Source organism: Trichosurus vulpecula, chromosome 5, assembly GCF_011100635.1.
Source record: "Trichosurus vulpecula isolate mTriVul1 chromosome 5, mTriVul1.pri, whole genome shotgun sequence".
NCBI lineage: Eukaryota > Metazoa > Chordata > Mammalia > Diprotodontia > Phalangeridae > Trichosurus > Trichosurus vulpecula.
In genome coordinates, this window is record NC_050577.1 from 201,432,467 (window position 1) to 201,446,062 (window position 13,596).

General features: G+C 41.5%; 1 protein-coding gene across 1 annotated transcript in view; it reads left to right on the forward strand.

Annotated features, from left to right (window-relative positions):
* Positions 1-13,596, forward strand: part of TSPAN11 (tetraspanin 11) — a 105,527-nt gene that overhangs the window by 65,000 nt on the left and 26,931 nt on the right. The window contains exons 3-4 of the mRNA XM_036761394.1: positions 8,936-9,010; positions 12,390-12,494. Of these exons, the coding sequence (XP_036617289.1) occupies positions 8,936-9,010; positions 12,390-12,494 (180 nt within the window). The remainder of the gene's footprint in view (positions 1-8,935; positions 9,011-12,389; positions 12,495-13,596) is intronic.

The following is a 13,596-nucleotide window of genomic DNA, read 5'->3' on the forward strand; positions in this document are numbered from 1 at the left end:
CTTTCTCTGTGTCCCTAATATGTAGCACAGTGCCTAGCACATAGTAGGCATTTTAATTGACTGCCAGCAGCATTGTAAAGAGAAATATCGTTAAAGAGTCCTTTAGGAACTTTAATCAATGCAATGATAAACCATGTCTCCAAAGGACCTATGATGAAAAATGTTTTCTACTTCTAACAAAAGGATATTGGACATGAGGCGAAGAGACATACATTTGTGGATATGGACAGTATGTGGATTCATCTGGCTTAATGATGCTTATTTTTATGGGATTTATATTTTCTTTCTGTTTTTAATTGGAATGGGAGAGTTGGGAGGGAGGAGAGAGTTAACAGTAATGATGCCAAAAATGGAGGAGGAGCCATTGTAACTTTTTTTAATACAGAGAACAGAAGAAAGAAAGCAAAGACAAGCAGGACAGTTTTGCAAATAATACGTAGAATTTGTTATATACTTTAAAAACAAAAGTAAGCAGTATGGAGTGGAGATTAATGACCTTGTATGGAATCCTCTTTCTTGTGTCCTTGTATGCGTATGGAAATTTCCTTCCTTTTAAATTTGTGTGTTTAAGTTCAGAAGGAAAAAAAATAAAAGCCCAAAGGAAAAAATCTAATTTGGAGCTTGAGAGGGCTCTAAGTCTAAGGACAATACCCTATCAGAGGGCTATCTATAGCCTCATTTCAGGTCATATTGCCATGACTAGGGAATGGCACGTAGCTTAAATTTCTAACTGTGCCATATGGTCTAGTCAGTCCCTCAGGACTGAGGAAAACATGCCCAATAGCCTTATCACAAATTACTTCACTCCATGGATTCTATGCACCGGCCAAATTTCACTACTGTGAAATTTGAAATGGAAAGAGTAATGAACTGGGAGCCACAGGGCATGGGATCAAATCCTGTCTCTGCTACTTCCTACATGTGTCACCTTGTGAAAGTCACCTCACCCTCTCCATTCCTCCGTGTCCTTGTCTGTAAAATGAGGAGGTTGGGCTGGATTCTTCTAAGCTCTCTTCTGTCTCTCCATCGATGATCTTATAGCTCTCCTATCTCCATCCATTTGTCCTTGCCATCCCTATTCTTAGGATCCCCTTCTCTTTCTCTTTACCTTTAAAAAAAGACTCAGTTCCCACTCCTACAAAGCCTTCCTTTAGTTAGTGATGACTTTCCCCCTCAGACTTCACATAGCATCTTAATTTGCATCGATGTACTATTTTTTTGGCCTTATCTGTGATTTTTATTGGCACGGGACTCTCAGTGAAGAAATTACTAAGATCTGTAGGGTAAATGACTTTCCCAGAGTCACATAGCCAGTCTATGTCAGAGGCAGGGCTTGAATTCAGGTCTTCCTGACTCTGAGACTTACTCTATCCCCTATGACAAGCTGCCTTTCTGTGTTCTTACCATGTAATCTTATCAATTACAGCTCTCTCTGTTTAGAGGCAACTAGGTGGCTCAGTGGCTAAAAGGCTAAGCCTGGAGTCAGAAAGACCTGAGATCAAATCTAGCTTCAGATGCTAACTAGCTGTGTGACCTTGAGTAAGTCACTTAACCTCTGTTTGCCTTGGAGGCAGCTAGGTGGCTTAGTGGATAGAGAACGCTGGGCCTACAGTTAGGAAGACCTCATTTCAAATCTGACCTCAGATACTAACTGTGTGACCTTGGGCAAATCACTTGACCTCTATTTGCCTTAATTCACTGGAGAAGGAAATAGCAAACTACTCCAGTATCTTTGCCAAGAAAACCCCATTGACAATATGGCATGCTATGGTTCACAGGGACACACTGAGCAACTATGTTAGCATTTTATCCCCCCATTAATCTATAAGCTCTGTGAGGCAAGAGATTATTTCTCATCTAAGCTTTGTATCTCTCCCAGCAGAGTATATTTAGCACAATGCTCTCTATGTAATAGATAAATGGTTTTTGTGGTTGAGATCAGATTGTGGAGTGCTTTGAAAACCGAGCTATGAAATTTGGACTCTCTCTTATAAATAATAGGAAGTTGTTGGAAAATTTTGACAAGTGAATGACTTGATCAGAGCTGAAGGGTGTTGTGTGGCAAGTGTACGAATTGGAGTAAAAGCCAACGACACGGATTAGGGAGTTGAAGCAGCAGTCTAGCCTTCTTCATTGTTTGTGAAAGCTCAGAAAAGGGACTTTGCAGCTTGAATTTGGTAACATACTTTATTCCTTTTGAGGTGGATTTGACTATGAGCCTCAACCAGTCCTTCAGGCCAGTGTTGGGCATTAATTAGCTACAGTGAGCATTAGTGGAAACACAAGCTGGCATTCTCCTTGAGGAGGAGAGCATAGGTGGAGATGCATCTATGCAGTACCTCCTGGAGCCCTGGAAGTCACTCCAATAACACAGACAGAGCACCACAGTTGGAGAAGAAGAATTTCTCGTCCATTCTTCCAGGACTGAAAAGTTGTTCTAGCAATAACCCTGGACCTCCCATTCTACATCCTCTCCTCTGCAGGAGCAGCCAAGCCCCTAAACCCCAGGCCTGACTGCCTTGAGCCTACAACTACCTTCCAGGAAATAACACACCCAGTTGTTACTTCTTAAACAGCTGGTTCTGTTTTCTCTCACTGTTTTGTTTTGGTTTTGTTTGTTTTTTAATCACTTGCCCTTGTTCTGCCTGTTTTTGTGATCTCCTTGATGCTCAAGCAAAGTAGAGACTTGAAGCTAGGTTTCTCTTCCCCAGCTGCAAGATATCAGGGCTGGATTTGGGCTCCTTCTGTACTTTTTTTTAGATCCTTCACATTGTGTTATGACCACATCATTCTGAATGCAAGCTGACCTTTCCACTCCCACCCTCCTCCTCCTCTCTCCAGCTGGAAGCCTTGGGTTTTCAGCCTGTGCCTTGGGAGGCAAGTTTGTGAAGTCATGGTGCCTGTGGTCTAGGCTGTCTGTGGATGAGCAAGAGGGCATGGAGGAGCATCATGCCTTGTGGCAGAATCAGTCCAACTAGTGGGACTCTAAAAATCCTGAGAGCATTAATGTTCTGGGATTCTGTGACTGAACAATCCAAAGGATCCAATTCTAAGCTGTTCATGAAAAATGACTTAGGTACATCAGAAATGGGGATTTTGAGATGCTGTGGCACTCACAAACTCAGACTTGTAGAATTGCAGGGGTGACTAGACCTTACCAGATGTTTCTAGGGGAGCTGCTATAAGAAAAGTGCATGGTTACACTGGAAGCCCTGTTTTTACATCCATCACTAACAAACAAAATATTTTCCTCTAAGCATTCCAAATGAAGGAAATATATTAGTGGAGGATCAGCTGTAGCTCAGATAAATTTTTGAGGTTTCACATTTGTTCTTGTTCACTAGTTTTTGAAAGCAAATACCATCTTGGTATGAATAGAGACTGTATTATTTTCCATATTTAGCTTCTACAGAAACTCAGGATGGCTTACAATCAAATTCTCATTAAGAGAATGATAACAAAGTTATAAAGATGAAAAGAGCAGTGGAAATAAAAGTGAACAAAAGAGATGTATTTAAATAAAAATGCTTAACATAAATTTCACAATTATAATGCAGGTAATTTTGTATAACAGTCACAATGGTGTAGTGGATAGAGAGCTGGCTTCAAGGTCAAGACCTCTTGGGTTCAAGTCCTTGTTGTTTGTCCTTCCCTCTCAAAGAGGACCAATGGTATCAGGAGGGTGATGTCTTCACTGCAAGTGAATTGGATTTAAGCAACGCAGAGCTGTGCAAAGTCATCAGCCACATTCTCTCCTCCAGAGTCATTGGAGTCCAGTGGCAAGACATAGTCAGGATGACTGGTGATGGCCCCAGATGCAGTAAGGGACCTTGGCCTTTTTAAACTAAGGTCTTTCCCAGCTCTGTTTGTCTGAGACAATACCCATTGAGTGATTAAGATTAGGCAAGAATTGAGGCAAAAAAGTGGCCTAGTTTGCCTTTACAAAAGAATCAGTCTGGGAGGGGAAGATCCTCAAGAGTTTCTGGTCCATAAACAATTGCTATTTAGATTCACCCTGAGCCATCAAAACCCAAAATATGAGCAAGAGTTCAAGTCCTACTTCTGACATGTTGTTGTTCGATTGTGTCCAACTCTTTGTGACCCCGTTTGGAGTTTTCTTGGGAAAGATACTGGAATGGTTTCCATTTCCTTCTCCAGCTCATTTCACAGATGAGGAAACTGAGGCAAACAGTGTTAAGTGACTTGCCCAGGGTCACACAGCTAGTAAGCGTCTGCGGTTAGATTTGACCTCAGGAAGATGAGTCTTCCTGACTCCAGGCCCAGCACTCTATGCACTGTGCCACCTAGCTGCCCAACCTGAGCATGACCTTGGGCAAATCACTCTCAGTGTACCTAGAAAACTCTTTAAGACTATTTAGTTTCAGAGAAGGTGCTAATGGGCATCAGCAGAGGAAGTTCTTCCATGAAAACTCCTTTTACTGTTAAAAAAAAAGTCTGATTAAAAATAATCTAATAATAACTCTCCGCATATCTTTATATCTATATACTTGCACACAGTTTAAGAAAAACTTGGGAAGACCTATATGAACTGATGCAAAGTAAAGTGAGCAGAACCAGGAAAAACATTTACAAAATAACAGTAATACTGTAAAGATTATCAACTGTGAAAGATATAGTAACTCTGACCAACACAATAACCCAACAAAATTCCAAAGGACTCTTCATAAAAAACACTATCCACCTCCAGATAGAGAATGATAGACTCAGAGTGCAGGTTGAAAAACATTTTTTTCTTTTTCTTCAGTTTTTTTTTTTGGCGGGGGGGATGGGGGGGTGGGAGGGACATGGTGAATGCAGCAATTTGTTTTTGAGTGACTTCCTATTTGTAATGGGTTTTATGTTTCTTGCTTCATCAATGAGTAGGGTAGGGAAAAGAGAGAGAGAGAGAATTAGGAACTGAAAATGAAATAAAAATATTTTTTTAAAAAATCAAAGATATCTCATATTATAGGTATAGTCTCTATTGTAGGGCATTCTATATATGGACAAATAGATTTAAGTATTGTTGTGACTTAAACCAGCTCAGTAAATATTTTTAAAAACTATAACTGGTTTTCAATTTATAAAAATAATTAATGTTCAACAATTAATGTTCAACAGAGAACTCTTAGAAGCCAATTATTCCAAATCATACTGAACATGATTCCCTTCTGCAATACACTCAAGAAGTAGTCATCCATCCTTTGCTTGAAGACATCCTGTTATACCAAGGGTCTTAGCATCAGTGAGTCACTTCTCTGGCCATCCCAGGCACCAGAATCAAACAACTGTAATATATAAACAGAATCAATAAATGTAAATTGATTGGCATGAAGAAAAACTTGCCTGCTAGATCCCTGAGGCTTTTTAAAGCCCGAGGAACTAGTGATTCAGTGCCTAGTCACCATTTCACTCCCACCCCTCAAAATCGCTACCGTATAAACAACATATGAGTCACTTTTTACATTTTCGCTTTCAGAATCACCCTCAGCTACTTCATCTGGGAGTCCAGTGACTGCAAGTCCTTTATCACAGCCCAGTGAAGTGATGTTTATCATCAGTGGCACTCTATAGAAAAGCCCCAGTTGTCCTCATCCTCTTTCTAGGAGCCAGGCACTGGCTTTTCTCCCAAGGTGTTTTTGCCCATCAGAACTTGTTAGGTGGAAGGAGGAGGGAGCTTGAGGAAAGGAATATCCTTTGGCATTTTATTTTATCTTTCTGAGATTTCCCAACTTCTGACAACTCAGCTCAGGTCTGACAGCTTGTGTGATTCCTCAGAACATGCCTTTAAGGAGCTGACATGTACTAATTTAGCCTGCCACTAAATCAAGATATAAACTCCTTTATTTTTTTTTATCTTTCCCACTATACCTCCCCCACCCCCACCCTCTTCAACTCAACTATAGCTGGTATTTCTCCCAGGAACCAACATTCACGGATCTAAGAGAAACAGGGTTTAGGATTGGAATCTAACTTTGGGCTAAGGGTCAGTGGAAAGGGAAGGACTCTGAAGATATCCAGAGACTTCACCATCCTCATGGCATGGCCAGCATCCTACATTTGATGTAGACAACCACTCTCCTCCGTAGACTCTAATGGTGCATTCCTTCTGCTTTGTAGGACTCACAGGTGTGCTACCACCGTGAAGCCTGAAAATCAACAAGTTAATGAGGCAAAACATTCTAATCACTGTTGTTAGAGTGCCATGTAGCCAACCCAGCAGATGTTAAATTATACCCACCTCCAGAGACTGAGCAAGAGCCAACTGCCAAAAGAGAAAAGAAATTGGGAAGGTGTAGGGGGAGGGGAAGTTAAGCTCTTCAGAACTTCTCCTCTTGAAGTCAGTGGAACCAATCAATCAAACAACAAACATTTATTAATTGTTTACTCTGTGGCTGGCACCAAGCTAGGCTCATGTGAGGTAAAGACAAAAAAAGACAGTCCTTGCCCTCAAGAAGCTTACATTCTACATGTTGGTGGATGTAATTTTTCTTTTTTTTTTTTTAGTGACTTCATATTTGTAATGGGTTTGAGTAGGGGAGGAAATTGGAGAGAGAGAGAGATAAGTAAATAAAGCTATATTTATAAAATAGAATACAGAATAATGGAGGGGGAGACTATCAACTAGGGGAATCAGGAAAAGGCTTCTTTAAAGGGGTGGTTTTTGAGGTGAGTCTGGAAAAGAGCTAGTGGTTCCAAGAACTGGAGGTGAAGAGGGAATGCAAAGTAGGGGACAACCTGTGCAGAGGCATGGAGATAAGAGGGAAAGTTGGGGAAGAACAAATAGCCAGTTTATCTGGAATATAGAGCATGGGAATGGGAGTACTGTATAATCAGCATGAAAAGATTGGCTAGAGTGAGGTTATGAAGTGTTTTAAATGCCAAGGAATTTTGTATTTTATCCTAAGGAAATGGAAGACATTCTGAAGCATCTAGAGGCAAGGTAGTGACATGGTCAGACCTTATGAATATTGGTCTTACGAATGTGCCTTATGAATATTAGTTTGGCAGCCTGGTGCAGGTGGATTAGAGTGTGCAGAAGTTGGTTGAAGAGACACCAACTGGGAAGCTATCATGATGGTCTAGGTGAGAGGTGACAAGGGGCTGACCTAGGATGGTTGTAGTCCAAATGTAGAAACAGAGATGTAGATATTCCGATGATAGAATCAACAAGACCTGGAAATTGGTTGACTTTGGGAAGAGTTGAGGATGACTCCTAGGTTGTGAAACTAGGTGACTGGAATGATAATGGTGCCCATAACAAAAATAGGAAGGTTAGGAGGAGGGACAAATTTATGGGAAAAGATAATAAATTCAGTTTAGGACATGTTGAATTTGAGATGCCTATGGGATATCTGATTCAAGATATCCAAAAGGTAGTTCAGATTACAGTAGTAGAGCTCAGGACGCTGATTGTAGCTGGATATGTAATTATGAGAGTCATCTGCATAAAGATGAGCGTTAAATCCATAGGATCTGTTGAGATCACTAAGATCTCTAACAACCTCTTGTTAGAGAGAAACAGCCGGGCCAAGCTGAATCCTCCCCTAATCTCACAACCAGAGCCTCGAGGTGAGTTCCCAACTTATTAGAATGACATGAATGGAAGGAGTTGGCCCAGGGACACTTTTTCTCTAACAAGAGTAGCCTCCATAGAACAGGCCAGACCGCTTTCTAGGCTACTAGTCCACTAGATTATTTCTAGGAGTAGCAGGGCAAAACTTCTCCGTCATGTAAAAGTGTAGCACATACTATGTGTGACCCATGGTGGGATTCAAATGAATTAACAACCAGTTCTCCACGGAACCGAGCCGAGGCGCGGCTCCCGCCAACAACGGGTTCACAGAACTAAGCCTAAAATTAGGTACTGGTTCTACAGAACCGGTGCAAACCAGCTGACTTCCACCACTGTGTGTGACCCATCTAGATTGTAAAATACTTGAGAAAAGGTTGTGTCCATAGTGCCTAGCACAGTGTTAGGCAAAGGATATTAATGTGTTATAGATGAAAAAGATCTCCAAGATCATTTAGTCACATGAATCATGAATACAATAATAAAAGCAGCTAGCATTTATATAGACCTTTAAGGTTTGCAAAGTGTGTTTGAGCTTTACAACAACCCTGTGAGGTAGGTGCTATTATTCCCATTTCACAGATTGGGAAACTGAGGCTGAAACCAGTTAATTGACTCGCTTAAGGTCATACAGAACTAACAAGTGCCTGACAGAATGTGAGCTCAAGTCCTACTGATTCCAGGCATCTAGGTTCAAGACCTAAGTTCAAATCCAGCCTCAGACACTTACTAGCTATGTGACCTTGGACAAGTCACTTCACCCTATCTGCCTCTGTTTCCTCATCTTTAAAATGAACTGGAGAAGGAAATGGCAAACCACTCCAGTATCTTGGCCAAGAAAACCCCAAGTGGGGTCACAAAGAGACAGGCATGACTGAAACAACTCAGCAACAACAAAGACCTCCTGATTCCAAGTCAACACCTAGCTAGCTGTTGACTTGGAATCCAGAGGGCTTGAGTTCAAATAGGTGCCCTACCTCATATACAATATGCCCAACAAGAAGTCCTTGAGGAATTTTGCTTAAACACCTTTAGTACCAGGGACCTCACTACCTTATGTGGTAGCTCATTCCATTTTTGGAAAACTCCAATTGTTAGGAAGTGCTACCTTACATTAAGCCAAAATCAGCCTCTTTATGATTTCCACCCATTGGTGGTACTCCTGCCCTCTGGGGCCAGCAGAATAAATCTACTCCCTTCTCTACATAATAGCCCTTTCAGTACTGGAAGTCATTTCATGTCCCCTTGCCTCAAGGTCAATGCTGATGGTGTAAGCAGCCAGCTACTTTTACTAATCTAGTTTCCAATACCCCCAGCTTCTGCAACCCACCCCAAATGATTGTATTCTCTCTTTGTCCCTAGTATTTCTGCCTGTTGCTTGTCATCTTCCTCATTGAGCTGGTGGCTGGAGTTCTTGCCCATCTTTACTACCAAAAGGTGAGTAATCAGCTTTCTGCCTCCATGATCTTCCTCCAAGGTCTTATCTTTATGTGTTACTGTGAGTTGGCAGGAAGAGGGAATAAATTGGGGCAAAGAGAAGATAGAGAGACAGAGAGGTTGCCATGTCCCCAAATGTCCCTATAACTCTGACTTAGACTTGGCTACTTCACCCTAACAAAGATTCTTTTCTTTTTTCATTTTTAATAGTATTTTATTTTCCCAAGTATATATATAAAGACAATTTTTAACATTTTCACAAAATCTTGAGTTCCAAATTTTGCTCCCTCCCTCCTTCTCTCCCCTCCCCTCTTCCTAAAATAGTAAGCAATTTGGTATAGGTTATATATGTGCAATCCTGTAAAACATATTTCCATATTAGTCATGTTATGAAAGAAAAAACAGACCAAAAGGGAAAAAAACACACAAAAATGAAGAAAATCAAAATAGTATGCTTCGATCTTCATTCAGAGTCCATCAGTTCTTTCTCTAGGTGTGGATACCATTTTCCATCATGAGTCCTTTGCAATTGTCTTGGATCATTGTATTCCTAGCAAAGATTCTTAAGAAGAAATCGATCAACAATCATTTGTTAAGTGCCTATGATGTGCCAAGCCTTGCTCTAAGAATACAAAGACAAAAAGGAAACAGTTCCTTTCCTCAAGAAGCTAATATTCTAGCAGAAGAAATGACACATATACATACAAGTATATACAAAAAATATAAACCGAATAAAGGCAGGGTAATGTAAAGGGATGCCCCAGCATTTGGGGAGATCATGTAGGAGGTAGGGCTTGAGCTGACCTTTGCCAAGTACTAGGAATTCTAAGAGCCAGAGATGACAAGGGAGTGCATTCCAGGAATGGGAGACAGCCTGTTCAAGGCCTTGGAGATGGGGAGATAGAATGTTGTGTGAAAAGAGAAGCAAAAATGCTGGTTTGGCAAGATTGGGCAACTCATGAGGGGCAATAACGTATGATAAGCCCAGAGAGATGTGCTGGAGCCAGATTACTTTAAATGCCAAGGAGAAGAGTTTGTATTTGATCCTAGAGTTAATTAGGAGGTCTGGAATTTACTGAGTAGCAAAGCCAGACTTGTACTTTAAGAAAATCATTTCTGGCAACTATGAAGAGGAGGGAATGGAAAGGGGAGATGCTGGATGGAGAGACCAACCAAGAGACTATTACATTATCCCAGGCAAGAGGTATGAGGGCCTGAACTTGCAGAGTGACTATGTCAGACAGAAAGGTCAGAGTCTCATTCTGGGATAATTGTAGGGCAGTTCTTCCCTAAAGCCAGAGGATGAGTTTATTTCCCTTTCAGCCCTAAGGTCAATAATTTAGCCAATGATTTAAGAACTTAATTAATCAATCAATATTTAATGAGTGCCTTCTATGTGCTAGGACTGTGGCTGATGTTGCAGGGAATCCAGAGAAAAACTTCAAGTCTCTTGCCCTCTAAAAGTTTATGGTCAAAGACTCTCATAGAGAGAGAACTCAGAGGTCATCTAGTCTAACCATACCTGAACAGAAATGCCCTCTGCAATGTGCTTGCTACATTGTCATCTACCTTCTACCTAAAGATTTCCAGTCGATTTAGAGAGAGAGACACACACACATATGCACACACCTAAAACTGAAGATAAGAGAAATACCAGGCAGCATGGTGTAGTGGGAATAACCCTGAATTTAGTGACAGGAGAGCTGGGCATGAATCCCAGATTTGCCAGTTAGTAGCTGAGTAGGTCACTTCATCTCTCTAGGTCTCAGTTTCCTGACCAGTGATATGGAAGGGTCATAGATGATTTCTATGGGTTTTCTCAGCTCTAAAAATTCATCTATAAGGTGGACAATAAGTCTCATAGGAAATTAAATTTGAGAGAGAGATCTGATGGCTTAGGTAGTCAGGAAAGCCTTCCTGGAAAAAGAACTTTCAAACCATGTCTCGAAAGATATGTGAGATTTAGATAAGTGAGGAGTAATCACAGGCAAAGATGCAGGGGTTAGCAATCATAATCCATTTTAAAGAGCCAATGACTCTATGATCTGGGCTACAGAAGAAGTTTTCTATAAGTTGCCTGAGATAAGACTGGGAAGGTTGTTGTTGTTTGTCCTTCGTTTTCAAAGAGCACCAATGACACCACCAACCTGATGTCCTGACTTGCGGGTGAATTAGATTTGAGTGAGGCAGAGCTATTCAAAGCTCTCTCCTTGTTCTCTCCTCCAGAGTCATATGAGTCCAGTGGCAAGACAAAGGTCAAGGCACCTGGAAATGACCCAGGATGCAGTGGGTCACCTTGGCCTTTCTAAATGAAGGTCTTTCCCAGGTGTCAGTTTGTCTGAGGCCATGCCCATTCAATGACTAAGGGCCAGGTAAGCATTGAGACAGGATATGGCCCAGTTTAACGTCCCAAAGCAATCCCAAGGGCTAAGGCTCTCAGAGTTTTGGGCCAGAACAGAAAACAATTACACCCATTCTAAGCCATCAAAACCTAACAATGAGCCACAGAGACTTGGGCTGGACCTATTAGTGGCCATTCAGTGAAATCCAGAACGATTTGGATTTAAAGGGGGAATCAAGTAGCTCCATGTAAAATAAAAGCCTGTTTTTCAGAGCTATGTTTCAAGAAATCAAGGATGAAAATAGAGGAGGAAGAGGAGGAGGAGGAGGAGGAGGAGAAGGAGGAGAAGGAGGAGGAGAAGAGCATTTCCCTTCTTTCTGAATCAGCAGGTTGGGTGCCCAGATAACACAGTAAACAAAACCTTCTCCTAAGACTCTGGTTTACTTCTTCACACAAATACACACAGCACCCATGGAAGGAGTAGGCTTAAACTTTGACCATAATAGTAGTGAGCCACAATGTAAGAAATACATATAACCAGGTTTAAGTCAAATCACCTGCTGTGGGAGGCCTCCTCTCTGTGTAGAGACCTCACGCAAAATCTTTGTTGCTGTTGTCCATCTTTTGTTCTTGAAGAGGACCAATGACATCTCAAGCATGATGTTTTGACTTGTGCATGAATTGGATTTCAGTGAGGTAGAGCTGTGTGAAGTCACCAGCCTTGCTCTCTCCTCCAGAGTAGATAGGTTGGGGCCACATGGAGATCACTGAAAGATAGTCTAAGGAGTTGGGGCCTGACTCTGTATGAAATTGGGTCACATACCTAGGGAAACTAAGGCAAAGGGCTACGCTCTGGTCAACACGAAGGGATACCATCATTGCTGATCAACTCATCATAAGGTGCATGACTATGAACTTAAACAGAGGATGCGTATACATGGCCTGGAATGTGAAGATTCTTGAAAGCAGGTGGTGCCTGAGTTATACTTTCTCATTCTGTTCCATCCCTACTTTTCTCTCTCTGTCTTTCTTTCCCAGCTAAGTGAGGAACTAAAACAGCATCTGAACCAGACTCTGACTGAGAACTATGGCCAGCCCAGAGCAAAGGAGATCACATACTCAGTGGACCAACTACAGCAGGATGTAAGATACCTCTCCCTTTCTTAGTTCCCAGTTCCTGTATTCATTCGGTCTCTAAATCCATTCTACATACTTAACATCCCAGGCTCCCCTGTAAAAAGGAAGCTAGCTATGCCAAAGAGAATTCCATATTCAGGCAAGAATCAAAGACCAGGATAACCCAACTCCAGAAATCTTTTTCAGGGAAATCCCATCTTTTTTTCTTCATCTTTGCCAATCTTGTAGCAAAGTGCTCCTCTGCGATAAATTTGCCCATGCTAGTTTAGGGAATACTGCTTACAGGTAGGAATAAAAACATGTGTGAATTGAACCCCAGACACAACTTACTGTATGTTGTAAAACAATGAGATAGTTCATTGAAGGACACGTTGGAATCTCTTTCCCAAAAAAGTAAGTGGATGCCCATTTATGAAGAATGAAGGGCAAACAGACAAAGAGCAGGAGAAAAGCAGAAAACCTGGAGTGAATACAGTGGGAGAGCAGAAGGGGCAGGAAGAGGTGTAGTCCTCAGTGATGAAAATCTATAAATCCTCTTCTAAATACAAGCTGTGCTCAGCTTCTGTTCGCATTGGATCATTGGAAGGAAGTGACTAATGGCCAATTAAATACCCATGAACAGCTCAGCAAAAGACTGTTATAAATAAATAAAGTCTTCCTTAGAAGCAGCCAGGAGAAGATCAGATAGTTTATAACAACAGTTCACTACCAGAGAGACTTACGAGAGCTTCCAACAAGATTAATAGGGACCAGAGAACTCAGACTCTCATTTCCTGCACATATGAGGGATAGAGAGAATTTGCCATGGCCAAATAGGTGTTACATATGTACCAAGTACAGGTTGGCATTCCTTCTAGAAGAGAAGCTAAAAGTGTCATCAGAGGACGGAGCCAACTCACAAGCGGGGATTGTGTAGAAGGAGACAGAGATGGGCTAAAGCTATTACTTTCTTTGAGCTTCCAGGAGGTAGATGCAGAAGCCAGGGATTGTATCAGAGGGTTTAGCCTTATCCCAGCCAACTCATTCAGAACTATCGCAGTAGTAGCATCCAGACCACTGAAGAAATAGGACCAAGCAGAGCAGGCTTACTGTATCTAAGAGCATAAAT